This window comes from Scophthalmus maximus, chromosome 19, assembly GCF_022379125.1.
Source record: "Scophthalmus maximus strain ysfricsl-2021 chromosome 19, ASM2237912v1, whole genome shotgun sequence".
NCBI classification, from domain to species: Eukaryota; Metazoa; Chordata; class Actinopteri; order Pleuronectiformes; family Scophthalmidae; genus Scophthalmus; species Scophthalmus maximus.
The window spans coordinates 3,490,109-3,518,087 of record NC_061533.1 but is presented as its reverse complement, the minus strand read 5'-3'; the positions used below and the strand labels follow the sequence as shown (position 1 = coordinate 3,518,087).

Below are 27,979 nucleotides of genomic sequence, written 5' to 3'. Positions count from 1 at the left end.
TTTCACCGGTGTTGAATTAATAAAGTTTTATCTTGCATCTCCTGAATGTTGAATACGAATTATAATAATACAATAATACGTACAATAATTGAACGTCCAATGATCTGCATTTTCAGAACAACGTTTATTATTTGTCTTGGCAAGACCGAATTATAGACGAGGATAAAATCACAGCTGTATTGTCTCCCGTGTTGGCATACAATGTTTTGAAGGAGACATTTGTTAAGGTTATTCATAATTTCTGACAACAGCAATATGTGACTGATATCATTAATTTAATCATAAAGATATATTCTATAATATAATAAATTCACCCCCCACACATATACACAAGATATGTTGCTGGCTCCAAGACTCACTGTAAGATTGGCAGGTCTGCAGTATGAACCTCGGCATATTCCCTGACGCTTCTCTCTTAATATAGTGACTCAGTGGTTTTGAATCCTCCTCACAGTGCTCTCACTTGGCTTTGGGATTTAAGAGCTTAGCGGTGTTCAAAGATTCATCTGTAGATTTCATCAGTTGCTGATAAAAGTTTTTATTGGCACACAGAATGCATTGTGTGGCATAATGTCCTTGACTTTGTCCCCACTGAAAGCAAATTACTGTGCCAGGGAGAGATTTTAGTACTTTTATTGTTAATGAAGTTAAGACCGATATCTTTTATTAATGACCGTTTGGACATTTTGCTGTTCACAAAGACACAAATGTGCCCTCCCACACTTTGGGCACATTGAAAATATCTCTTCATACAAAGGCAGGACAGAAAGGAGCTTGACTTGAAAAAAAACAAGCATAAACACAACCCCAACTTTCCCCCCTCCATTGATTCAATGCTTTCTGCAAATAAACAAGACAAAAAGGTTTTGTTTTTTTTAAAGAAAATATTCACTCAGTGACCAGAAAATTGTGCCCCTGCCCTTGCAAGAGACCGTCCATTCCTTTTGTGTGACTCAATTTGTGGACGGATTACTAAGGAAAACATCGTGAGCAGAGTGGGAGGCAGCACTCGTTCGACAAATGTTGTAAACAATGATGATTACATTCCTGCTTACTGGACCCTTTAATGCCTGGGGGTCAAAACCTAAACACCAGAGTTAAATTTAACATTAGAGCAGTCAATTCATTGACATTATGAGTAATTTTCACATTGTCAGCCGGGATTGGCTCCATCCCGCCCGCCCGCGAGCCTCAGTAGTATAGCTAACGAATACATGAATTATGTATCTACAAAGGATTAATTCCTCTTTGTGAGAATCTTTCATTATGGGTCTTCAGAACATAAACATACAGGAAATAATGGCTCTGATGAGGGGGAAAAAACACTGCATTACAGTGTTTACACAAAGCATAATCAAAATCCAGCCAAGATTTCAACGTCTGAAGCATCCGAATGCTTGAGGTACATGAATGCCGTCGCAGTACAAAGACACCGAGGAATAGTTTAAAGAACATCCATGAAAAATAATGTCAAGCATAATATTCAGATCACAGTAGCATCTGCCTCGGCCATGCATGACCTATTAAATTCCACTTTTTTTTTTTTTTTACAGCAGGATGTTCCAAGAACCTTGTTTGCCCCCACGTCTCCTAAGGGACTGAGAGAGTTTCTCTTCTGGTCACTGGATGTACAGTTTACAGAACAGATATAAAGAAGGCAAGCTTTTCAGACTTTCAGAAAATAAGTCAAAGAACAAAAAGAAATTGCACATTATTCCCTATTTGCAAAAAAAAGGCTGTATAGTTAGTAAATTCATAAAACAAAATGGACATTTTTCTGGTCATGGCTGTGCTGAAAGTGTCTCATTATTACCCTTGATCCCTTGGAGATAAATGGAGAAAATAAGCACATTTTCTCATACACAGTATAATAACAACAAAACAAATGGTTAGGAATAACCCTGTATTTGTTCGAATTCAACATCATGGAGTTAAATGGTTCAGCGATCTTGAAAAACATTTTTCAAGAAGGGAAAAGCACCATGCCAGGATGAATTCTGTGCACAGATCATCAATTCTCACCATCCTTATCACAGCAGACAAAAATAAATATCTGTCTGAGGCCACGTGGACATTTACAATGAGCTTTGGAGTAAATCGTGTGGTTGCTGCATAGCTAAAAGAAATTTTCCATGAAGCACAACCAAAATAATGCCTAATGGATTCGGTCATCCTCAAAATAGTAGAGCCAACCAGCAGCTGTCTTCCTACTGGGTTGACAAGAGGATTTGGCTTGAAGGAGTTTTTCTGCAAGTTTAATTCTGCTTTCAAAACACCCCATTGAATAATTCACTGACATTTACGTGGACAGTGATTATCAGTGTACTGATTTTTTTACTGAGGTGAAATCTGAAATGGGCTGCTTGTTGAATTATTCCATTAACATCCCAGTGTACGTGATTCCAAATGAGTGCTTTCACTGCGTCAATGGAAACTAGGCATTAGTGGTTAGTTATGTCATGATACTATTTAAGTTTAGCTGTTGGATATGGTTGTCCAAGGTATGTTTAACTGCAAAAGCCAACACTAACATTATTATAATATGACTCTCAATGATGAGACCAACTTTAAACAAAGGGTTAAAAAACACACTTTAAAAAACAAAAACAAAGGATACCAACTTGAAGCTGCCCACCATTTTCTTTGGTCACTGGCCATGTAATGAAAATCGACTCTGACCTCTTCTGGTAAACGTAAACCTAACAAACCTGTTGGAGGAAATAGCTTTGCTTCGTGTCACAGTGTACTTATGTCGTCACCCTGTTTTTGTTTTTGTACATGTGAATCAGAACATCTTATTGTGCTTTTCTGACACCATGGCCCATCATGGCTAACTCCAGTATTTTACCTCAAATGCTCTGTCTATCATGCTAAAATTGTTTTTTAAATTTTTAAATTTTTTATTTGCAACCACATCAAGGTCACGTTCGGTCTGTGTGGGGGGAAAGACACCGCCCTCTAATTCAGCTGAACGAAGCTAGTTCACCGACGCAGTCGGATGCTATTGCAAACGTCTTCGGCAAAACAACACTGGGTCAGTCTGCAAAAAACAAAGAGCCAGGCTCAACTTTTGCTGCTACACCGCGTTATCAGGCTGTCGGCCAATCAAATACATGCATGCACACATTGGCAGTCGATTCTATTGTTATATGAAAGCTGTAAATCGCCTGTTAGCCTTGCAATTACGGTAACAAATGGGAAAACTGATGCACCAGGATGATGACGTTGTTAAATGAGAGTACTGCAAATTGTCAAGGCATGTTTTTGGCGTTTGATTAGCCTTTAAATGAATTCATGTTATTCCAAACAGCCTATACACTATTGTCTCACTTGTACCTATAGCAACACGCCCGCCAATGCAGCTCTGCATTGTTTCAACACAGGGCTTCTTTCTGCTATAAGGCAGAACATGTGTTGTCAAAGCTGTTAAAATTGTCACGTGTGTTATATCATCAACGTAGTCTTTTGTTACCTCTATCAGGCAAATTAAATTTTGTAATCCATGTGCGCAATTATATCCATTTGGCCAACGTTGTATTCCACAGTGTATCAGAGAATTGGGGCAAAATCTGTTTGAAAATAGATTTAATTATCAGGAGTTTGCTTTTCCTCAGAGGCACAGCTTTCATCATTTTATAATCTTAGTTAACTTCTCACCCCCCTTTTCATAATGTTTAATTACATTAGATTATGTGCAAAGGAAAGTCATTATACCAGTAATGCCACAAAGCAGTAGCATTAACAAGCCTTTTGTAAATACTCTGTACCTTCTCTATGAACCTTGCAGGCCTATTATGTGCAGACAATCACAGAGGTAATAGATTTAATGTGATGAATAGCCCTTCACAATTAAATAGGACACTATTTATTTTATTACTTTCTATAAAAAAAACTATCATGTGTCCCATAAAACAAATCTTTTAAAATAGTTATTTTAACATCATTAAAGAACATATAGGTGCAGACACCAAAACCAGACATGCTAGTACACAAGCTATTCACATGCAGACTATACAAAGGTACCAAGATTCTCGAGATCCTAAAAAAAATTCACAGTAATTCATTCATTCTTCTTTAAAAAGAAAAAAAATACTTTCTCACCACAGGCACCAAAAAGTACAAATTTATTACATTCATTACTGATGTGTCACACCTAACGTCTGGTTTGTGGAAAAGTGTCTCTATTGTTACTGTGCATGTCACAAACAATTCTCAGAATGTCATCAAGAGTCTTGTGGTCTGTTGAACGATGGTAGTTAACCCTGACTTCTTTGGCAGGAATGAATCCTTTTCAAACTACAAGGACGCTCAGACAGCACACGCCTCTGCCAAGGTCAATGCCGTATCTAGTGAAAAATCTTTCCTGGATCCACTCTCAAATAATAAAGAAGGAAAATGGACTCTTCCTTGGGTCATGCCCCACCCCTTCAAAAAAATTTCATGGAAATCTGCTCAGTTTTTGCGTAATACTGAGAATTAACAAACAAACAAATGCCAATGAAAATATAACCTCCCATAAACCCCAGAGAAACACAACAATTGTTATGAAAGCAAACAGAACAATCTGACATTTTCCTTTCTACATATTTTAGATTTTAGTGTTGTTGGAAATTCCGAAGTTGCTAGTAGAGCTCGGGCCTGAACCCCTATATTGTACGAGTACAGACTGACGAGACCTTAGTATGAAGTACTAAAAGTGTTCAGTGTTAAAGGCTTGGCATCAAATGCTTCGTTTAATTCTTGGTCCTGTTTACTGGATGACTGATGAGACTTTTCTCCCTGATTTAAATCGAATAACTTACAACTTTATTTCTATAAAGACAAAGTCCTTAAATAAAAAAAAGGGTTAAATTAGAAAAAAGGATTTCAACATTTTTAGATTTCCCAAGTACGGTTATGTAAAGTTCATTTGTAAACTGAGGCATTGTATTTGGCACTGATATCAAACAATTTCCTCACAATGCCTATTCATAGCTGTGAGGGTTAAAAGGGCAACAGGGTGGCATGACCTTGCCACCATGTGACTCATTCCCCAAAAAATGCCATGACATCATATCGCTAAACGCTGGGCCCACTTTGGATCCAGGTACCAAGTTGGTAGAACCAAATTTGAAGAAGAAAAATAAGCTAAATCAGTATCAGATGGACTAACTATAAACCCTAATGTTTTTCTAGTCCACATGACAACACTCACAGATGCACTCGCTATGTTCTGACGCAGGGATCGGGAATATTACTTCCCATTATAACCGTCTCCAGATGGCTAGTCAACCAGAAATTCACAGGATGACAAATTATGCCAGAAAAATGGACAACGGTACTCTCGTCTGAGTGAGTAGCAGTATTTACTGAGGACATGTGAACTGGCTCGACAAAGAGGGGGTCAAATCAGAGTCGCTGCTGAATATGTCAACACATTACACAGCCGCGTCCAAAAGGGGTGGAGGGGGGGGCACGAACCCTTTTCATCGGCGAGGTCAAGGCCTTAACTGGTAGATGATGTAACGCTGCACGGCAGATTGAGCTGTGAGCACAAAGAACAAAGGTGTGAGTACAGTACAGCGGGTGTTAAAAAAAACCAAAAAACTCTTAGCATCTGTGAGGTCCTTGTAGAGATAGGATGTGCTTTCTGATCCCTGTAGAGTTTCTGAATTCATTACTTTTTTAGATAAATATTGTGACTAACTCTGTCTAAGAACCTTGAGTCTAATTTTTGTGACTCATTTGACAGCGCTTTACCTCAGTAAGATTGAAAATGCCAGGGGGGCTCCCCTCCTGTCAACAGAGGAGATGTGGCCATTTGGAAAAGTTGCTGTCAGCGATTAGAATACAAATGTAGTTGCTTTTGACATAATGGGTGTAGACGTCCACGGACCTGGATGATCGGGAATCTTTGCAGACAACTTATCAAAAATTAAGGCACCTGCTTGAGACAAGTGTCTGTGCCATATTTTCCAATGACTCAGTGACTCAAACAGTTAAAACCTGTTGTTGAACCAATAACGGTTAAGTAGATTTTTCTTTTGATATCAGACAGAAGCAGTCTTTAAAGGAGACATATTATGCTCTCTTAATTTCCCCCCTTTCCTCTAGTGTGTTATAGGTTTATTGTGCATGTAAAAGTTCTGCAAAGTTAAAAAGCCAAAGGCCGTAGTAAAGGGAGTACATTGTATGGCACATTTACTTTGGCACATTTTCAGTACTTCCCAGCTTCACTGACTATGGTAACAAACTGGTTCATCCACCAGTAAAATGCTCGTATCAATTCATGTAGGGAGATTAGAATGTAATGGTAATCTTAAAGTACAGCATACGTATAGCAGCATCTTTTAAATTCAATTTACAACTTACATTTGGGGTTCTTGGAACAGGCACTGATTTATGATGTGTGGCATAACAAATTATTGAGATGGCTGTCAAACAGAAAATCTGATTACGCACCACAGTCAGTTTGTATTTGTTTGTCATCCTGCACTCTGGAAGGAGTTGAACATTTGTCATCCTCTTGTCACTTGTTGCCACCTTGCCTTTTTGCATCCCTAAGGCTATTTCCTCCTTTAGTAACAACTTTCCACTAAAAAACATCACCTTGAATTTAGCAACAAGCTGCTGCTGTTGACTTACAGTAACAAACATAAAAACCTATCCCTCCCGATGCAGCAGTTGAGTTTCCCCAGAGTTAAATGTCAAACCTCTTATGAACAGGATGGAATCACTTACATAGAGATTCTCTCCATTATGGCTGCCACAGTGTGCCTCAGGTCATACAACACTCATAGCTGTTATTTTTGGAATGTGTGGTTTAAGAATTTAGCAGATTATGTTGCTGATAAACACATTTTCAGAATGGGCCCTTATAAAAAAAATAAAATAATTTAAGACACCAACAGTAGAGACTCAAAGTCTGTAAAACACCTTTAAACCAAAGGTTGGATTTTCCAAATAGTTACTTTAGTTCACACAGACGAACAGATTCACATTATCACTTGCAATCTAAGCTTTAGACTCAGTAGTGCATATTTACAGCAGACGGTACATGTTTTGGGCCCCAATGCAGCCCCTCTGTTTTTTTTTTCCTCCCCCATTTACTGTCAAGGTGAACTGCACAAAGAGGTAAACACAAAATAACAGCAACACACTTCAACAATCTTGAGATTTACATGGCACAATCATAGCAGGCTCATGAGATATTCATGAATAGATAACGTTTAATCCAGCGTCACGACACTTTGATGTATGCGTTTACAGTGCAGATTTCTGAAAAGATGGGTCACAGACAATCATAATCGTACCCCTCTCCTCTCCTTATGTGCAAAAACTCTCTTTCAATGCTGATTTTTTTAAAAAGGAAAAGCAAATCGCTAATGTGTGTAACCTACAGAGTTGGCCCTTTTCCATTTCTGTGCAAACTTCGTCTGGTTTGCTTCTGAGTAAATGCTGCACATGTTCAATCATTAAATAAAACGGCCCTTTGAATGGCTGAGGTGAAGTGGTTTAAACTAACCGAGACGGACTAATTATCTCTGGGTTTACACTCCATTTTATATCGGCTTCAATCAGCCTATATTTTACATTGTGTGCTAACGTATTGCTTTTCTTTTTTCCAAAAGTTACGTATCACCTATTTCTGTTCTCTTTTTTGTCTTGCGTTTGGACTTTAGTGACGGCTGCTTCCCCAAGGCTGGAAACACCGTAAAGCCAATCTGAACTGTCTAATTTTAGAAAATGTCACCTTCCTACAGCACAGCCAGGAAAAAAAACCGAAAAAAACTGCGTATAAAAAGTCAACCCTCAGAAATAACGCTGAAGTCTGCACATTTCTTCTCTCCACGTTACCAATGTTAAATTAACTTCCTCCTATCACGATGTCGGCGTGACAGATTAGTCACTCTTTGCTGACTGCCTAAACAAATTAATGGGCCCTTCGCAAACTGCTGACACAAACTCAAGGTCAGACAAAGTAATGAAGTGAAAACAAAGTTCAGTCTAATAATCGGGCTCTGGTTGTGTTCTGAGGCAGGTGGGCCGAGAGAAACGCTGCTGTGACAACGACGTAACGGGTAAAGTGGCTGCTTGATTTCAGAGTCTTTCTCAGGGTTTTGTTCTCTAAAGTGTAATTGCAGCTGCGGGTCTAAAAGTTGTCGTGCCATGTGGAGTTACCTGAAGGTTTGTTACGTCACCAGTCTTTGATTCAACGTTTGAGCCCTTTTTTTTAATTTTAAATCTTGCTTAAACATGTTCTTTTTTTTTTCTTCTCCTTTTTTTGTTTCATCTATTGATACCAGGAAATAAAATGATAGTTACTTTACTTTTGAAATCTGCTCTGCAAACATCACAGTACATACATGTGTTTGATGCATCTTTATACATTTATACATACAAGGTTTTTATTAGTATTTTTATTTTTTTCAATGAGCAGGACAGTAGCCTTTATCAATGCAATATTGACAAATCCTAATTGATCGATTTACACATTGGAGCTTTTAGGATTTGTTATCCAGTCTGAACAGCACAGCCCATGGCAAAATATGTGCAACATCATATTGTGTACCTCAAATGTGTTGAATAAGGAATAATAACCACATTGAGTTTTCTCTCTTGGTTCTTCTCTATTGGTTATTTACATTTTCATTTTAGACATATAAGGGTTTAATTCCCTGCTGTGTAAATTGTTTAGGTGGCGCAAGACAGTCCTAAAAGTTTGTGTGTAAAATATTATTTTCTTTGCCAGTTTTATCTCGACAGTACTGAAAAATAGCCTCGGACAATTTACATGTAAACGTCAGTTTTCTAAAAACCTACTCGGGAGAGGAGAGCCCTGTTCTTTACTTGTGCTAATTGAACTTTTATTTGAATAGTAAGGGGTGTTTTTGTTTTCGCTTTTGTTTTTTTAAATGTGAAAACCGTTTGCCTACACCTCGGAATAAAGTCTGTACTGAATGTGTGTCTGCTCATATAGACACCGCAGTCACACCCCCACTGCTGCAAGACGCCTTTTCCAGGTCCTCCATGACCAAGTCCTGTTCAGTCACGTGGTTGAATCGCCTGGATGACGTCTTTTCCAGGCTGTTGAGAGAAATAGGCTCCAGAGTGGTCTGTGCGTTGTTGGCCGGGAGCACGGAGTTTCCCTGCAGCCTGTGCGAGTATGTCTTCCGCCGCGGTCCGTCCGCCGCGCACAGGCTGAACTTGAACACCGCCTGAAATCCACTGCGGAAGTTCTCGTTGAAGAAACCGTAGATGATTGGATTGACGCTGCTGTTGAAGAAGGCCAACCAATGGGCAAAGGGGTAAATGTAAATGTTGATGATTCTGTATTGCTGCTCGGTCAGGCGAGCGTAGTCGCTCAGCATCATGAGAGTCCACAGGGGCAGCCAGGAAAGGATGAAGAGCAAAGCCACTATTAAAAGCATTTTAATCACCCTCTGCTTCTTCTTTGACACAGTGTGGCGGCTGCTTTGGCCCGGCTTCCCCTCACTGGGAACCGACGTTTTGAAAAGTGTAATGCCGATCCGGGCGTACATGATCACGATGAGGGAAAGGGGAGCAAGGTAGATATTCGCAAACAGGACAGTGGTGTAAATCTTCCTCATCTCCTGGTTCGGCCAGTTCTCCCTGCACCAATAGAACGGGCTTGTCTTGTTGTCGTAGCCCAGTAGCACTCGGATGGTTTGCTCCTTGGTCACTTGCAGCATCACCCCAGAGGGACACATGATGGACACGGCCAGAACCCAGATAATGACGATTATCAGTGTGGCTGTGGATATGGTCAGCTTTTGCTTGAACGGGTATACGATGCATCTGAATCTGTAAAAAAAGGATTTTTAAAGAAGAGACAGAATGAGGGATATGAATGTCGACACTTAACCTGATATGGAAAATATCTTTTCCACAGGAAATTGAGTGACGGTAAAGACAATTTACTGTAAGTGGCACATTATATATGTAACTATAAAGGACAAATCCATAAGGAAACGTTGACGTGCATATGTTATCAATTCAATTATCCTCCCTTTGCAGTGGCTTTGTACAATTTTTAACAATGGAGCCAATCATAACCAGCGCCCTTTCATTACCTTCATCATGATAAATGACTTTGGGCATCAGTTATAAAAGATTGTGCACAAAGACGCACAGTAATGTGAGATTTATTAACAACAGAGCTTTCTCAGGTTGGGAGTAAAAAGTCTCAATAATTTTTCTGCAAACTAATATCGTACATTTGTGTTTATTGTATAATTTGACGTGTAAAAATCAGCTAGCGTTGGCCTGCTCTCTTCATTCCAAGCTGAAATTGTAAACTTTTGATTTCACACCCAACAAAAACAAAAAGAATCGGCCTCGTCGTTCCAATGGTTTTAGCGAAGACTTGTATCTGAGTAAAAAATGGAATTGACACTTGCTAGTTCACATTCACACAATTCCACACAAATGGCAATGGACTGGCAAAGTCATTGACGAAGTAAACATGGATGTCAATAATGCAGAATGTGTTTTCTTTAACCTGCCTTGCTGAGGATGGACAGGCATTCATCTCATTTGATAGAGCTCAAGGTTACACACTGTGTTTTGGAGAGTGATACTGAATGCAAGCCTTTGTTTTCAAGAAAACTCCACAGAGCTCCCTTTTAAGTAGTATATAATAAATTAGCAGAGACATGCAGGTAATAAATGGAAGCCATTACGGCTCAGATAACAGAGGACACTCCAGGAGGAATCGATTCGAGTTTTGCCTGAGAATCTTTGGATTGCAGTCTGAGGCATAAAAACCCAAACGATTTATTCCAGTTGGCGTTAGTGATGTTTTTAAGAATAGTCTCTGTCTTGCCACCATGCTGCGGTATCTGGGTGGATAATGGTGTGATGGCATTAGGCTCACACAGGGATGGTCTCAGAAATTGGGACTGCAAAGGGATCTGTGTATGAAAACATTGGCCAAAGGGGCACACACACACAAACACACCAGAGCTCTTTATCTCCTCACCCGTTCCAAACCGATTCTAATCGTGCCGCTGATGGATAAGCGAAATAGGATTTGACTTTTGGATGTTAACGCATTTTAAACTCCATCTGTCCTTTCCAGAGGCACAGACACGCCCTCTGGTGATTTTTATTTAAATAGCGACATAGACGTCACTGCACGTCTGGCGTCCGAGGGCCGTTAACATATCAGCTCTTGTCAGTTTTTACAGCTTGAAGAGCTATTTTCAAACCTCCTGTCCTCCAAACTGTCCTCCAATGCCACGGCCCTCGGTCAGTGAGCGTAGGCTGAACAACACAAACTCCTCTCTGTATGATTCAATACATCCAACAGCACCACAATGGACATGCTCCAAAATACATACACTACTTTAAAACTGTTTCAACAAAGACTGAATGTTAAAGGGGCAGTAAGCGATTTTAATCCAATAGCTAGCTGTCTGTTCTATGTGTGCCAGAAAGAGACGTTTTAGAAACAGGCGCTTCGACTCAGAGGTTTTGGACTCGTGGTTAACACGTCCGTCTCTTGTACCCGAGGCTGCGGTTTCGAGCCCCGACCAGCGCAGTCACAAAAATCGACCAAAAAAAAACTTTCTCCAAAATCTCATACCCCCCTATAAAACCATTATGAAGGGAGGAATTAATGCAGGACAGTTGTATTAAACTGCAGTCATTTTAGCTGCACTTACTTTCAACTGAGTGTATGTGAGCTGTTGGGTCACTGAAAATCAACTTATTTTCGGACTAGGCTCGTTGTTTAACATTTCTATTAATATGAACTACTTAAATTTGTTAGAACTTGACAGCCGCTGAAGAAGGCAGTGATGTACGGAGGACAGCTCTTAGAAAAAGGCAGCAGGTGAACCCATTTAAACCCCTGGATTTAATGTTTTATCGCAAATTATTGGAATGTGCTTTCTACTTTAATCTGCTTGGAAATATAAAACATGCTCCGTAAAAGGAAATGTATACTTGTATATTGAGTGAAGCAGTAATGTTAAAATAAAGCCACTCTACCTGTCGACGGCAATAGCAACCAGGGTGAAGACGGACGCGGACACGGAGATCCCTTGAACCATGCCGCTCATTTTGCAGACAAGGCTTCCAAAGGGCCATCCTGTGTGACAGCAGGAAAGATGCATTTTTACTGATTTACAAAGGTGACTTCACGTTCACACATAGGCGCCATGATGAATGCTTTATAAGTAACTTTGATTTAATATCTGTCCATGCGTGAATGCAGACTGCTTTTAAAAGGCGTCACACCCCCAAAAATAAATCAGTGTAGTAGAGCCGCTGAAGGGAATTGCAATAATATATCTTAAATGTCTTAAAGGGGAGTAATCCCTTCTTTAGCGGTACTTAATCGGGGCTGCTGGATGCAGCAGAGGTGCTTGAGAGAGTAGGTGACAAATTGTGGCTGGCTAAAATAATCACACGCCAGACTGCCATGGGTATAATAATAATGCTTAAAAGGTATAATGAATTCTGTGACTCAGAGGGGAGATCTGTAAAAGTAACTGTTGTTAACAACCCCGCAAACAAGTTAAATGCCTGGGACTCCCCACCAGTCTGTTAGAACTGAAGAAGCCTTTCAGATGAGATGTGAAACCTCTTTTGTTGCATTTTTCTCTTTGGTCGTGAACTTTTATGAAGTGTTCCACGTTTTTATACCATCTTTTGGTGGTAATACAACAGTTTTGCAGCACCACGCACTAGAGAAAAACGCTAACAGAGAACAAGTTTTTTGCGAGAGGTTTTGCTTTGCTGACCTTATATGACTGAAGGTTTTCCGATCAATTGTCGACAGATTGGCCAATATTTTTCAAATAGTTTAATCGGTGGTCTCAATAAAGGCCAATCAGAAGAGCCAACAAGGCTCAAGACTCCTGAGACATTTTCTCATTTCTGCTTCATTGGCTTTACCGGTCTGCTAGTTCTACTAGGAGTCTGAAAAGCACAAATCAATTCGGGAGGTGCAAGCAAAGGAAATCCATCACGTGGAAAAGCAAACAAAACATTTCAACACCATAAATCGAATCAGACATTTAAAGGTTACTCACGTGAAGGAATATGCTGAGGTTTCAAGGCTCACTAACACTAATGCACAGTGTGACTTTTTTAGCAGATCAGTCGTGCTCACTCAGCCGTCAGAGACATTATACAGCAATGACAGCAAGACACTAAAAGAACGTCAGCCAACATAATGGAATGAATTTGCCTTGAACACCAGCTGCTGCATATTATGGAAGGACAAGCGATCAGACGACCCATGTCCTACTTGAATCAATGCTACAGTACACGCTGCCATGGCCAAACTCTTTCACCATGCGCAGTTATATCAGCCTTTTTTAATATGTCGACGGCCTCATTGAGGTCAACGTCCGAGCTTTGACTCGTCTTCTAGAGAAAACAAACGAGACTGGCCATGGTGGGATATCTCCAAAAGCTGTGTTGTTGGAAGTGGTCCAGAGCACCTAATCTGAGGAACCGGGCAAATGCGTCTTCAAAATATTTCAATCCAGAATCAATAAAGATGGAAAAATGTGCTTTCCAATTCATAAGTCTAGCATTTCTAGCTTTAGCCTAAATAATTGATAAAGGGAGCTTTTGCTTAAGTACCTTAGGTGAATTTAATTTGGTGGTGTTCTATCCTTAAGTGAAGGATGATTGGTATTTTCTTTAAATTCAACTAAATTTGGAGTTAATTGATAAGAATACACAAAAGTTGCAAATTTGGATTACAGTATGAGGCCAAGCATGACTAATTACAAGAGTTAGGACTTTACCATTTGTATGAACTGCACAAAATGGAACATTTTCTGTTTTTCTTACAATTTATCTATGCTTGTTTTCTAAACTGTAATGTGACTCACTTTCCCCTCGGATCAACTTAAGTATTTCTGATTCTGATTCCTGAAATCGGTCAATTACATTTCCAGGAAAAGGTGATGGTCCCCAAAATCAGATTACTAATGATCAATAAGCCTTAGTGCAGTGAAATCATTTTTTTTTCAAAGATAGATTTGTTTAATTTTAAAGTTTTTCAACTTGTTACCAAGTTCCTCAAACCTTCAGAGAGAAACTATTCATTTACACTTTTACTCTTTGCACTTTGTTCCATGTATTTGCATTATGTTGGACAGCAAACAGCTTCTCAATGCTTATTTTAAAAACCTTGAATATGCACAGGGACAGGCAACAGTGTTGAATAGATGTGGGCGACGCATTTGCGGGATGTTGCCACTTTCATCTCCTCTGTACGATGCTTCTTTCATCTGGTTCCCAAATTGCACAGGGGCCAATTATCATAATCATCAATTATCATCATTGCCGATGATGACGAAGACACCCATCATCCAAACCATTGTTGCCTAAAGCACCGTAGACGGTGCATTAGATGAAAGCTCTCAAATACGCCACATCTCAGATTTCCAGTTTCGAGAGGCCGAACAAGAGGCTCATATCACAGCAGCTAGACTGAGACAGATGTAACGCTGTCTGACAAATCTATTGTCTTCTGTTTTTATTAATACAAACCATGGACACATGTCCCTGATAAACATGTCAGAAGGTTATTTAACACTTCGATTAGATCTCTTTTTTCCAGCCAATGAAGTCTAGAAAACTTATTATCAACAAAATCTTGTCCCTCTGACTTGTGGCCATCACTTGGCATTACCTCACAAAATGTCATCGGCTCTCCGAGCGTCCCGCACGCCGCTTCTGACGAGTACTGCATCGCATGAGGCCTTAATTACAGATGAGCTTAGTTTTCATCTCTGCGACACCAGCAGGTCTTTTTTTCCCTCCTGCTCTCAAGAGTCTTTCATGTGCCTCTTTGCAAACTGCCGCCTCACTCGACTTGACTCTTATTCACCGGAGGCTCTTTCTCTGTTTCTCATGCTCGTAGATTTGACAAGTGCATCTCTGACGGTTGTGCCTGTAGCTCACTTAGCAAGTCAAAGGACCAGCACAAGGATCTTTTGCCACGAATGCGATGTAATATTCTGAATTATGTATCAGGTAGCGTAAATCACCTGAAACAATTTTTGTTAGCTTAGATTGAACCCTTCATATCTACCGTGGCTTTTTAACCCCCAACCCTAAACTGAAGAAGACCTGCACTAAACCCTTCATCTAGCTGGGTTAGCCCATGTTGCCCTGCCATGTTCCTATAGTAGCCCAGAGAGGACAAACCAAACACTGGCTCTACAGAGGGGCTTTCATATTTTATACATTACCCTGAAAGCCACCGTAAATACTTTCAAATCTGATGAATGTCAGTCAACAGTAACCAAGCTTCTCATAAGCGATAAACTAATTTCAGTTCAGCCGGCTACTTTATCGTGTTGATTTTTGATTCCAATAAAATCATTTCAATTTACAACCATGTACATTTTACAACCTTGTGCTTGTTTTGTGTGTATCCTGCCGAGCGGACTAAAATAATTGATTAAAAAAAACATGGATTAAATACACAGACAAGGGGCATCATCATTAGACTTGAATGAATGGATCTTTATTTGCTCTGCACTTTTTACAGCAGTCGTCTCTGAGTCACATTGCGAATACACTAAAACATTTGAGCCACGATAATATTGGCCATCTGTCATCTGTCTTGTTGAACTTTGCAAAGACGAAATGGGGTGAATAATAAAACGGTACAACACTGGCCACCAGCATGCAGCTTGCCACACAAATATAATCAGATTTTAAAATCTTGTATTGGATCAGCCCTGATAAAATATTTAAACGGCCTCCTAAATAAAGCCTTTAGCGCTGCTATGCAATCCCGGTGCTTCCAAAAAAACTTTCACAATGCACTCCAGATCGATGCCCGTCTGATTCGTGTTGACAGTCTCTGCACTGAGGAGCTCTGGCACCTGTGGGCCCCTTAAACAAACACATGCTTTGTTAGGAGTTGAGTTGTGATCGAATTGATCACAGCTCAACACCATTCAGAAGGAATTTGAGAACATATTCATCCTCTGGGCTGTTGAGGTTCCTGGGGTAAAATCATCAAATTAATCGTTTTTATCTCTTGAAAAGCTCCAGGTGCTTGTACATAGTTTCAAATTTGTGATTTGCTCCATTTTATATTCAGACTGCAGCAGCGAAAGATTCGGCAATGAATTTTCAAGTAACAGTAAAAGGCAAAATACATTAAAACATTTTCTAACAAAAATTGTTTATGTAACTTTTATTTAATCTTTTATGTTTTACTAGTGCCACGGCCTTTTATTTTATACAGCACCAAAATCATAACCAAAGTTTTGGCACTTTTCATATAGAGCAGGTCAAGACTGTGCTCATTATATTATCAAACACAGAGACCCAACACTTCCCCATGAAACTAGAAAGGATGGCAAGTTGTGGGGGTGGGGACGGAAGCTTCTTATTTGAGTATTTAATTCTGAATAATATCATTACCTCAGGGGTTTAATAATACCAAACACTGCCAGCTGGATTTCCTCAAACCCCACAAGCCTGATTTAGACAAAAACTCATATTATGCTGTTTTAGGATGGATATAATCTACTCTTGAAGAGGCAATAGGTGGATAATTGGTGTGTAATTACCTATTGGCAACCAATCTAAAATAATTCTCTGCAGGTGAATGAGGGAATTTGGTTGATTCACAGCAAATTATTTTGTTGCTCAATTGACATGCTCGTGATCAAGGAGGCGTGCTCGCAGGCTTTATTTTTGTTATTATTTTCAAAATGACTCTTGACACAGGGGTTAGATCCAAATCAAAGTCATTTCAAAAAGCCCCAGAACACACGGAACAGATTTTTAATTCAAGTTTAGTCGAGAGGAAAGTTGGATCATCCTGAATTATTGTCTGGTCAGAAGCACTTACAGTACATGAAGGAAGTGAACTCTCAACCCCTATCACTCGCCTGAAAAATCTCTTGTGTGAGATCTGTCATAGAGTCAACTGTCAAGTCAAATTGGCTCAATAAGTAAGAATATCGCCTCCCTGATAAATAACTGCTCACTTTTGTTTGACAAGGATAGGTTATGCCACAATGTTCAGTTTGCGTAAGATGACCATGCCCTTGAATCTTTAGTTGTCCATATTCATACAAGTATAAAGTGGAAAACAAGGGCAACTCTGTTACTTAAGGTAATAATATGTGATTAATGATCAAGGTTAATAAGAGGATTATCGAGGCAAGTTTTTATTACACACCAAACAACAAAATTATTGGTTGCCGTTAAAAACGGAGAGAAAACTTGCCTTAGTGATCAACATTCATTTAATCCATCAACCCCAGCTGCTCTTAGGCTCAGCTGGACTTCCAGATTAATGCTTGCATGTCCGGTAAATATACCAATTAGCACAGTAATAGTTCAGTATTTGTGGCAAATTAAATTATAACTTGTTTTCCCACAAAGTTTTATGGGGATCTTTATATGACCCTCATGTCTGCATACTAAATATCTAACCAAAGCCAGCAGCTGCTTAGCTGCAATAAGCAGAAAGACTAAAGGGAAACGACAAGTCGAGTGTCCCTGCAGGTTCCTCGGGATGCATCCTTGTTTTGGCTGGTGGAATTGATTGGTTTGTGTTACCTCAGGGAGTGTTGCCTGAATAAATATACAGATTAATTGAAAGCTCTGACAAACATCACTACACTTGTCCTTTTTGGCACTGGCTCCTCTCATACGCTTTGCTCCTAGCTCATGGTGAATTGTTGCTGAATACGTCTTGCATGAAACAAGAAACCATGTAATGGAGACACTGTGATATGATCTGGCCAATCAGGACAGCCATCAGGTAGGCAATCATTTTGTTTCTTCGTGAACATGGCGTGGATCCATCTCATTAGTGTAGTCTTGAGTACAGTAGGAGGATGACATGAAAATGTCATGACCCTTTACGAATCCCTTGAAATATAGATTGCAAACATCTTAAAGATTGATCAGTCTGCGGGAAAATTTCCAGTCGTCATACTAAGCCGAGCTAATCAGTTTGTCTCTGTAGCCTCATATTAACCGTACAAAAACGTTACCGGTATTGATTTTCTAATGTAGCTCTTGGTGAGAAAGTGGGTTACTTCCCTAAATGTCAAACCATGTAAGAGTAATACCATTCAGATTGATCGATTTGTCAAGAGAATCGAGGCAGAGTTCTGGGTCTATAATTCATAATTCACTGCTCATGTTTGCAACTGAAAATCTGGTAATTAGAGACTATTGAATATCTAGTACTTGTAAAAAAGTTTTTGCAACTGACTGCTAACGTGTTGTGTTTTGACTGTTAAGCATGTAGAAATTTCAACTTCTTGGTTTCAGGAGCTCTCTAAAATAATTGTTGTTTTATCTTATGAAGTCCATTAATGTCTTTGTCAAATTTCATGACAAACCATTTCACAAATGTTTACCAGGGATATATTTATCTGTGTTCAAGGCAGTTCACCCAGTGGTTGTTGAGATAATTCAGTCCAAAAGTGTTGAACTGACTGACCGTTATCTCTACGACCAGAGACAATCAAGTCCGAGAGACAATCAAACAGCATATTGAAAGTTGAATCGCTTGCCCGCTCACCTGTAATTATGTTGTCGAGCAGCGTTGTGGGCATGCAGAAAATCCCAACCAGGAGGTCACTCACGGCAAGATTCAGGATGAACAAGTTGGTGACAGTCCGCATGTTTTTGCTCCTCAGCACAATGAAACACACCACCCCGTTCCCCACCATGCACACGAGGAAGATCAGCAGGTAGGACACGATGAAGATGGCCGCCGTGGACGGCTGATGCAGGTAAAATCCAACATAGGTGATGTTTTTCCTGGGTACGACCCACTCCACGGAGTTGTTGTAAAATGTCCAGTTGTCGTAGAGTTGAGTCGAGTTTGTTTCGAGTCCGTCGTTCATTTTAAACCTGAGAAATGAGAAAGATGAGAAGATGACTTCAGGGTGATTCAGATTACTTTCTAGCAGAGGATGTAATGTTCCATTTTCTGACTGAAGTTTCATTACTTTCTTTCTTGTTAATGGCTCAGAGAATGAAGTGAAAGATTTCTTGAAGCAAAGAATAAAACTTTGAAAGTGACCATTGGCATGGAACAAAAACAAATTTTCTTTTATCCACCAGTGTCAGTCCATGTCATCCAAAATGTGTGAACAGACTGGTTGTTCCCACTCAGTCCTGCTGACAGTGCAATCACCAAAAGAAAAATTGTGCTTTAGTCCTTTGCCCCTATTCATAAGCATTCTCAAAGACAGTTTTGTTTTATGTTTCAACTTCTTTTGAGTTGTTAAGCTAAAAAACAACAAGAAACGTACTTCTTTTTGCAACAAGTGGAGTCGCCCTCTGCTGCTCATTCAAAAGAATACAGCCTTTTGATACTTTCGCAATGGCTTCACTTTCCGGACACAGAACTTACATTCGTTTTAATTTACAGCCTGAGTCTGTACAACCTTTTTGTGCTCTTCCTGCTAAATTCTCCACTATATTCACCTACTAGTTGCTAACATTGTCAGGTTGTTGTTCGACAATGGACAGGTAATGCAGGGTGGATGCTGTCACTGACTGATAGGTCTAGAAACAATGTTAATGGGCACAAAAGAAGAAACCCAGACAGTTAAAGGGGCAGGAAGCGATTCTAAAGCAAAACAGGTTTCGTAAAAATTGGTGAATATTTCCTCATCCTCCGTCAGCTGTTGCTCTTGCTTGTTCCCTGAAAAGAATTGCTGCACGTGCTAGCGGCTACCGGCCAGGGCGGTAAAACCACAACAACAACAACAACAATGAGTTTCTCCAAAATTGCTTACTGCCCCTTTAAGTCTCTGGCAGTGAATCCAAAACAAAGAGAACAACTGCAGCTTTGGATGATAATTCTTTGCAAGTTCATAAACACAAGTCGTGTCTTTCATGCTACATGTTGCCATCTGACCTATTGCTAACGAGGTGGTGCAAATTTAAGTTGGAGTTTAAGTTGATGCATGCTGGATGCAGTCACGTGGTTTCCATTTATATCTCTGGTGTGCATAATTCATCATAATGACATTGGTTGAGTTCAGCTGCGCCAACATGGAAGCCTCAGCGCTTCACACATTTTTTTCTTCCCATTGTTTGATGTACTGTATGTGTGAACATTGCCGACTTGCCAAGGTACCCAATAAGATCCCAGATCCTGTTCTTCCTCCGATAGAAAGAATAATAGAAAGCCGTTCAACAGAGCAGAACCTTTCAATCAAATCCCATCTTGTCAGCCGGCAGTATCTCCATTACACGAGAGGGAGAAATAATGGCATAGAAAGTACGTCTTACAAAAAGTGACATTACAGTGAACTCGACTTCAATGAAGAGAAACATGAGAAAGTTTCAACTGCTATACTAAAATGAAGAAGTTCAGAAGAAACCAATAATCCAGAAAGATTGCACTTTCCACTCTTAACATCAGTCTGTGATTTCAGTCTGTTTTTCTACTCTCATCTACTTCCACATGAGTTAGTGAGTTTCTTTTCAGTTCTTCAAACAACTTTCAATAGGCGAGAAGGAGCCATCCTTGCTGCATACATGAAGGAGAAGAGAGCAATAACAATGGCAGAGTGAGGCTGTTGTTGTTGTTTTTTTCCCTTGAGAGAACAGAGCAAACTGATGGAACAATGCCAAAGTCTGCAACAGATCCTCGATCAAGAACACGGCTGCGGTGCAGTTTGGTCCACAGAGAATATTGTCTCAAACTCTTTCTTTGACTGATTTCAGAAGCCAGTGACTTTAGACCAAAAATCCTTTACTACTAAAACGGTATATTTAGGAAGACTGAGGCTCAAACTAACAATTCTTAGATTCAGTTCCTCAAATTCCTAAATTAATTGATTGGTCTGTAAAATATCAGAATTTAAGAGAAATTGCCTCAGTTGAGTTGCTTGTTTTGTCCAAAGATGTTTGTTCTATTGATCATCACTATATCGTTAAAATGATTTAGCAATTATCAAAATCATCAAAGCTAAATATAATTGTTGAAGCTTTGGTTGAAACGCTGACATGTTTCCAACTGCTAAAACAGTTGTTTAATGGATAAGCTAATCCACAGAAAATTGTAATAATTGAATAATCTTTTAAGCCATTTATTATGCAAGATGCCTAACCATTTGGTGCCTCCGTATCCAGAAATATTTGTTCATTTATTGGTTTGTTTGTCAAGCGATTGGTGTAACTGATTTTCTGCGTATCTCTGGAATGTTTAGTATTCATTGTCAATCAATGTGTCGAAAAATTCCCATCTGTAATGAGACTTAAATTTACTGTGGCTAAAGTTAACTTGGACATTTTGTATTGTGTGAAGTCCTATTAGACCTCATCTGTAGTCCGCCGCCTTTGTAGCTCCAAAGTGGGCAACGAACAGCTGTTAGTGAGGCGCACAAGTGTTTCAAAGTGGATTTTCCCTCCATGTCAACAGCGAACGAACAGCTGTGACAATATCTACTCGTTAAATTCTAAAGTGCAAATTTGCATCAGATGAGTGTAGCTGTTGTGATCAAGAATGCAGCTCATTATGTCTAATCATATGTCTAATCATACATCTAATTGCGCTTAATCATGACGTTACGATGGCATTGTTTATGGACTAAAGCAAAATTTAGGTGGGGAAAAAAAAAATTGTTTTTGCTGTCGAGCTGGCGTTCTGTGATTTTCCAATGTTGGTTCTTTAAAATATTTACTCCGTTTGACAGTCCCTTCTATATGACCCATGCTAATGGAAAAATCTTCCAAGTTAGAGCCATTTCCTGGCTTCACATCACTGACCGTGATAAATCTTGCAGCTGGTAATATCGCTCTACAGGCTACAAGCAGGCTGCTTTCTGTGAATGAGCTTAAAAGAGATAAATGTGAATAAAACATGAATGGGTAAATGTAGGTTTGTTCTGAGGGGCAGATTTGAGAGTAGTCTGTGTAATAATTAAAACTGGTATAGAAGGAATTGTGGCTCGAATTATGCACTTTCTGAGGTTTTACTCCTTTTCTCTAAAACTCCAATAGACATATAAAATATGTTCAGCAATAAAATACCAAAAAATGCATGAGCAAGGACTCTGACAAAAAGGTGTTCCTCAGTGTCCAAGGTGAACAGTGTCCTCACAGATTTTGCAGAATGCCTTTTTGGCTTTCTTCTGCATTAAAGGCCTGAAGACAGAAATGCTTTGAGCGCAATTTCATGCGGACGGTTTGCTTCAGAGACGGGCAAGTTTTGCCAAAAAGCAGAAAAGGCCTGTGAATCTGTCTCCTGGGTTAGGAAATGTAAAACCAATGTCAACCTAGAATGTGATTTGTGTGATTTGTGCATGCCCCAAGAATGTGGTGGGGCTGCAGTCTTCTGTGATTTTTTTATTCCTCTGAGCTCACGGGCATCTGTTGCAGGAGGCAATAAATGCCAATATATTTTTGGGTTATCAATCCCATTCTCACGAATGCAATATCTAAAGAACGCCCAGAGGGAACTTCCAAAGTTTGCACGTGGACTCTTGATATGACCTGCTTAGAATTTAAAGACCAAAAGTCAAAGATTACGGTCACAATGACCTCACAAACACACTTTGTGGGCCGTAACTCAATTATTCGTATTCGTATATTTTATTAAATTCCCTGAGATTCCAGCAGCCTCGCACCATCAGATACTCATCAAATTGACAGGAACACAACCACGAGGTGGTTATTGAACCTGGGCTGACATATGTTGTCCGATATCATCTTTCTGGGGAAGCATTAAACTTTTATGAGTTAATGCTCCATCTGTCCATGCACCGGATTTAAAAAAACAACACTTTGTGCGGTCGTCAGTGATTGATCTGGTTCTTTATGATTATTTGAAACTAATGTTAAACATACTCACCCATTTACAGTATCAGATTGGTGATAGCTTTGTAAAGTATGTTCTTGTTGAGGCAATGCACTGACATTCTATCATTTTAATCCAATAAAATCCTATTTCTATGTGAATGAGAAATAATGGATACAATGTAGTTGCATCCAACAATAGGGCACAATCTGTGCATTGATTGTATACGTCATAATTGGTAAAGACACAATACACAGCTCCTTTCTCCTTATCTATGATTTTTATGCATAAGATGGAGTAAATTGCTTCCTCCGTCCTCCATTGTTTGACCCAGGAGGAATCATTGTAGTGTGGAAGTCTTGCTGCCCCCCAGAATGAATAACTTCACTATAAACCCAACTGCCTCATAAAATTGTGATCAGTTGACTGGATTCAGTGATTGAAGATGACTATCGGAGCATCGTGCATCCAAAGTAAGTCTGGAGGTTGAAAGCCTGAAGAGCGAAGTGAGCTCATTATGTTGGGAGATCAGATAATGCTGCCATACATGACCTCAGGAAAATATTTATTAACTGACAAGTGCATTACTCCAGATATGATCTGCAGTATGATTTGCCTCGGGCTGACTCAAGGAAGTAAAGATTTACCATAAATCAGCGGGCTTGGAGTATGTCAAGTTATTATGCTCTAGGTTACGGAGCATAATATTACAAATATGACATTTGAACGCATTTCATATTTTGGTGGCATTTGATTTGAATGTCTCCGCGGTGGCCGGCAAACATTCACCCGTGCAGAATAAGCTCAGCGAGGACTTACTACTAAACATAACTGCATTATTTAAACCTCCATCATGTCAGTTTAACCTCATTAACCCGACACCATACCCAGTTCATTATCCGTCATGAGACTAACTCCTACTGAGGAGCCTTAGAGGCTTCCTTTCTTGACTCGTGTTGATAAATTCTTACATTCAAAGCAAAGGGACAGAACAGAGGATCTTCCATCCGTCAACCAGTCAGTTTGGCGTGACCGTCGGGGCGAGCAAGTCCAGCAATGCTAAAAATAGACATCGGTTAAACAATACGTAATTGAAGCGATCTCTCTCGCTCCTTACTTCTGGTCTCGGAACAGCGTTACAAGTTACCCTCTCATTTTTAATTGACGCCCTCTTGTTTTTTTGTCATTTTGTGAGTGCGACCGGCCACCGTGCACCGATTGGACGCACAAGCTTTCAATCGCATTGTATCCACGCTCCAAAGCATTAGGTGCGTGACTGTCTATTTTACTCTAATGGGACCATAATTCCCAAAATGAACATCATGCTGTATTGAAGAAGCCTTGAAGCTAGCGATTAAACCATAAGGAAAAATGTTTATTTACGTTATTAATCAAGTGAGAAGTATTCTATAGAAACAACCAGTGGAGGAGTCGCCCTCTGCTGGTCATTCCAGAGAATACAGGCTTCAGGTACGAACCAATTGGCTTCATTTTCCGGACCCGGTGGCTACGTCCATTTTTATATACAGTCTATGATTGTTGCACGGGTAGATGGTCATAGCGGGCGAGAGAGATAGTGGGTGAGTGATGGTGATGGCTGAAGCAGAAAGTTTGCAGTGTCGCTGTGAACTATAGTAGAGAAATGTCGCCTTTATGACCAGTTCAGGCTGTTTGACAGTAAATGAAATGCTTCAAGTCCCGCTGTGCTCATGATTCACTCATTTACTCACCACTGCTCCCTCCCTTTGTGAACAGAGTCATTCTTCACTGTCTCTCACACCGGTCCGCCTCAACCTCAAGTCTGCAACACTGCTCTCAATTACACCACCGTGGTGATTCATATTCAATACCTCCACCCCTGCAGCTCTGCTCGCCTCTTTGTGCACAGGGCACCGAACTCCACCGCTGTCAACTGTATCCCTGAAAATCAGCATTAGCCGGTTGTGCAACCTCCAACAGAAAGAGAAGAATTGCCCGGATGATGGAAAAAATGACCTATAGTGCCGTCGCTGTTCCATCTGTACCATAAATCAATTACCAATTACCTAAACATGGAACTAATCATTGAAATTATTGATCACAACGATGAGAAGATCACATGCATTAAGAATACAAAGATTGTACAGATTATAATAATAATGCTTGCATGGCTGAGAAAGATATGATTATAAATGTTCATGGGTTTCAATTTTACGATTAATCCTGAACACATTGACAATCCAAGTGTCACTTGAACACCACAAATGAAAATAAAAACCCCCCACCAGATATATCCCAGAATTTCCTCAAGCCCACACTCCCACTCCGGTGCATCCTTTTCTGTTTGTTTTTGCGGGTGTAATCATATTGGATATTTCAGTCAATTTCTTTTACTGCCTGTTATAAAACAACAGCAGAGCTGCTGCACTGACGTGCTTGTAAAATATTTCCCATTGTCCAGCGTCAGGCTCACGTGTGAAGTGGAAATGGTCAGGGGGAGAAAACCTGTGGGTATTTAGAGGCAATTCACATGGCGGCATGAGTATTTCAGTATTTTAGCAGTTTGTTGTTTTACTGTACATCCTGTCCATCATCCTCCCTGCCTCCCTTCAGCCTCTAAAAGTAACGCACACGCCCCTGATTCCCTCCTCAGTTGCTCCGCACTATGCGGGGAACACACCGCAAAAAAAAATAAAAATATATATATATATATAATTATAATAATAATGCGTTTCTATTCTGAGAGCGAAGAGAACATGCGTGCAACATATTTTGTGCCAACACTGTCGCGCGCATCGCTGGTCCACAAAAGCGCGCGAGTTCGAACGGCATGCAGACTTCGGGAGGCGACCGCGCGCTCAGGCGCACGCATGACTGACCACTCCTGGACAAAGAGGTCCCTGTGGTCCCTGACTTCAAAGAATCAAAGAGAAAAACCCCGCTCGACCCGCCTCGTTCACCTGCGTCGAGCTCCAAACTTAACAACTCCAGCTTGTAGAACTCTTTCCAACGAGCGATATAGGTTCAAATAAAAAAAAATTAAAAAACCCACCGATGAATATGCAACTGCAGCATGTCATGGTGCACGTGGACGCCGGTAAGGTCACTTGACTTACCTTTTGATTTGTTTCAAATCAAGCTGACGACGGGCTGTTTGCTGTGAGGACGGGGAAAAAAAGTGGAGGGGGGAAGAAAAAAAGTCCACTTTCCTCCGAATAAGGCATACGTAGGTCAGGGTGGGGAGGCGGGGGCGGGATACAGAAGATGCACAGACGAGCGTGAGAAAAAACAAAACAATTTAAAGAGTCAACCCGTTCCAGTCTCCCTGGTGTGGGTCAGTCCGGGCTTTTGCTTCGTGTGCCACGGGACGCGCGCTCAGCTCAGCCACTCGGAGCGCAAGTGGAGGATTTACAGTCGGGTCCGTTCGTATTTGACGCGTGACGTCGGGTAGTGAAGGGGGTGGGATGAGAGCATCAGTGGTTGCGTGATGCCCTCTCTCCCTCTCCTCCTCCCTCCTCCTCCCTGATCTCCTCCAGCTGCTGTCTCCAAAAATGTCAAGAGTCGCCGATTAGAGAGACCGATGGTGAGAGCGCGCGGGTTCCGCAGATGGAGGTGAGCCGTCGCTTCGCTGCGCTGCGCGCGACACATTGAGGTCACGGTACAAGTGTGGCCTGTCACAATAAAGCAGCAGCAACAACGACACACTGATGATGATTATTGATATGCGTCGAAGACGCATATTGACATTTCAATTGATTGATTAAAGGAGGAATTGGGCTTAATTAGTTTCAAATGAGCAATTCAATTAAGCCAATACTGAACACACTATAGGCCATGTGCATTATTTAAACTATACATTAAAGCTACAGTGTATATTAATTAAAAGAACTTATTCACAGAAATTTAATATATTGTCCACAACTATGTGTTCATATATATATATATATAATAACGATGTTTTTTCGTCAACTCTGAATGAGTTAAATATAGTAACGTGAGGTGGACCCGACCTCCGTGTGAGTCGCCATGATTGCTACGTCGTGTTGAATACGATGTTGCAAAAAACGGTTTCAGAATAAGTCGCATTCGCGTTAGTGGTGCCGCAAATGGAATCAGCGGTGCGCCACCATAAAGTGCCCCCTGTCGGGTGCTCAGTTGGTTGCAGTTTGCAACTTTACCACCAGATGCTGCCAGAAGAATTACAAAAATGACACACTGGGGCTTCAAGTTAAATATAAACTGCATTAAATGAGGAAAATGTCTTGAATTTGTTTACTGTATAATTTGACTTTTGTTTAACACGGACAGCTTGAGAGGTTTATAATTTGTAGTCGGTTAAACTTTAGTAGATCATGTTTTTTTTCCCACTCATTCTCATAATGACATTGATTGGTTGAATTCAAAGTAAAGCTCTGTGATCAAAGAGTTTTGATCACAGAGCACATTTTGTAGATGGATCCAGTTCTGCACTAAGCTTTGTTAGCTGCTGCTGCTGCTGCTGCTGTTGTCATCATGTTTCCTACATGATAAACAATTCACCACAACACACAGACAGGAGTTGTCAAGTTTGAAGGGTGCAAATGTGATGAATAGTGATTAACAAAAAGCCTCAGGCTGCAGCAGGTTGCTAACACTGTACTTTCGCTGAACATTTGCTCACCGCCAAAGTTGTAGCTTTTGCGGCTTTGGGGTTAAGTCCTCTCACAAAATCTAACTTTGTCCATCCAGTCTTTCCAGTGGGACTAATTAAGTTTAATTTATTAAAGTGAGCGCTGCCACTGTCAAGTATGTTTTCTTTATCTGGGCTCCATCATTGGTTTTGTGGTTTAAGGCGATGTACAGTAAACGTAACAACACAGTACTGGATCTGCCCTTCTGTTGCTTGTCAATCAACCACTTTCTGTCTCCTTTCCTGTCATCACTACTGAATTTGAGATAAAAATCATAATTGTTGATCATTTTTATATATTTGATAGGAATCCATCCAATAGCAGTTTCAGTCAGGGCTGACTGACAGACAAGGTCAGGTTTTTACTAAGTAAAACTTTGGATATTGATAGTTATGTAGAGGTAAAAGTTATTCCACATAACTTTACCTTAAATGAAAACTTCAAATTAAGAAATTCCATTATTTAGCGTATTAAAAGATGGCCCTGTCTCCCAAATGAGGTTATTAACCAGGACAAATTCTTGTCCGTCTATTAGTCTATTCACCGTTTTCAGGTC

General features: G+C 40.2%; 1 protein-coding gene across 2 annotated transcripts; it reads right to left on the bottom strand.

Annotated features, from left to right (window-relative positions):
* Window positions 1–617: 617 nt before the first annotated feature.
* On the bottom strand, window positions 618–26,259 carry npffr2a (neuropeptide FF receptor 2a). Of its 2 annotated transcripts, XM_035639884.2 has the most exons (4): window positions 25,870–26,259; window positions 18,536–18,870; window positions 11,995–12,094; window positions 618–9,804 (listed from the first exon to the last, which is right to left on the bottom strand). In XM_035639884.2, exons 2-4 carry the CDS (start codon window positions 18,861–18,863, stop codon window positions 8,952–8,954), a joined length of 1,281 nt encoding a protein of 426 aa, XP_035495777.1. In that variant the 5' UTR covers window positions 18,864–18,870; window positions 25,870–26,259; the 3' UTR covers window positions 618–8,951. The 2 variants fall into 2 exon arrangements, with proteins under 2 accessions (XP_035495777.1, XP_035495776.1); XM_035639883.2 differs by lacking the exon at window positions 25,870–26,259 and having other exon boundaries at window positions 18,536–19,479.
* Between the last annotated feature and the right edge of the window lie 1,720 nt (window positions 26,260–27,979).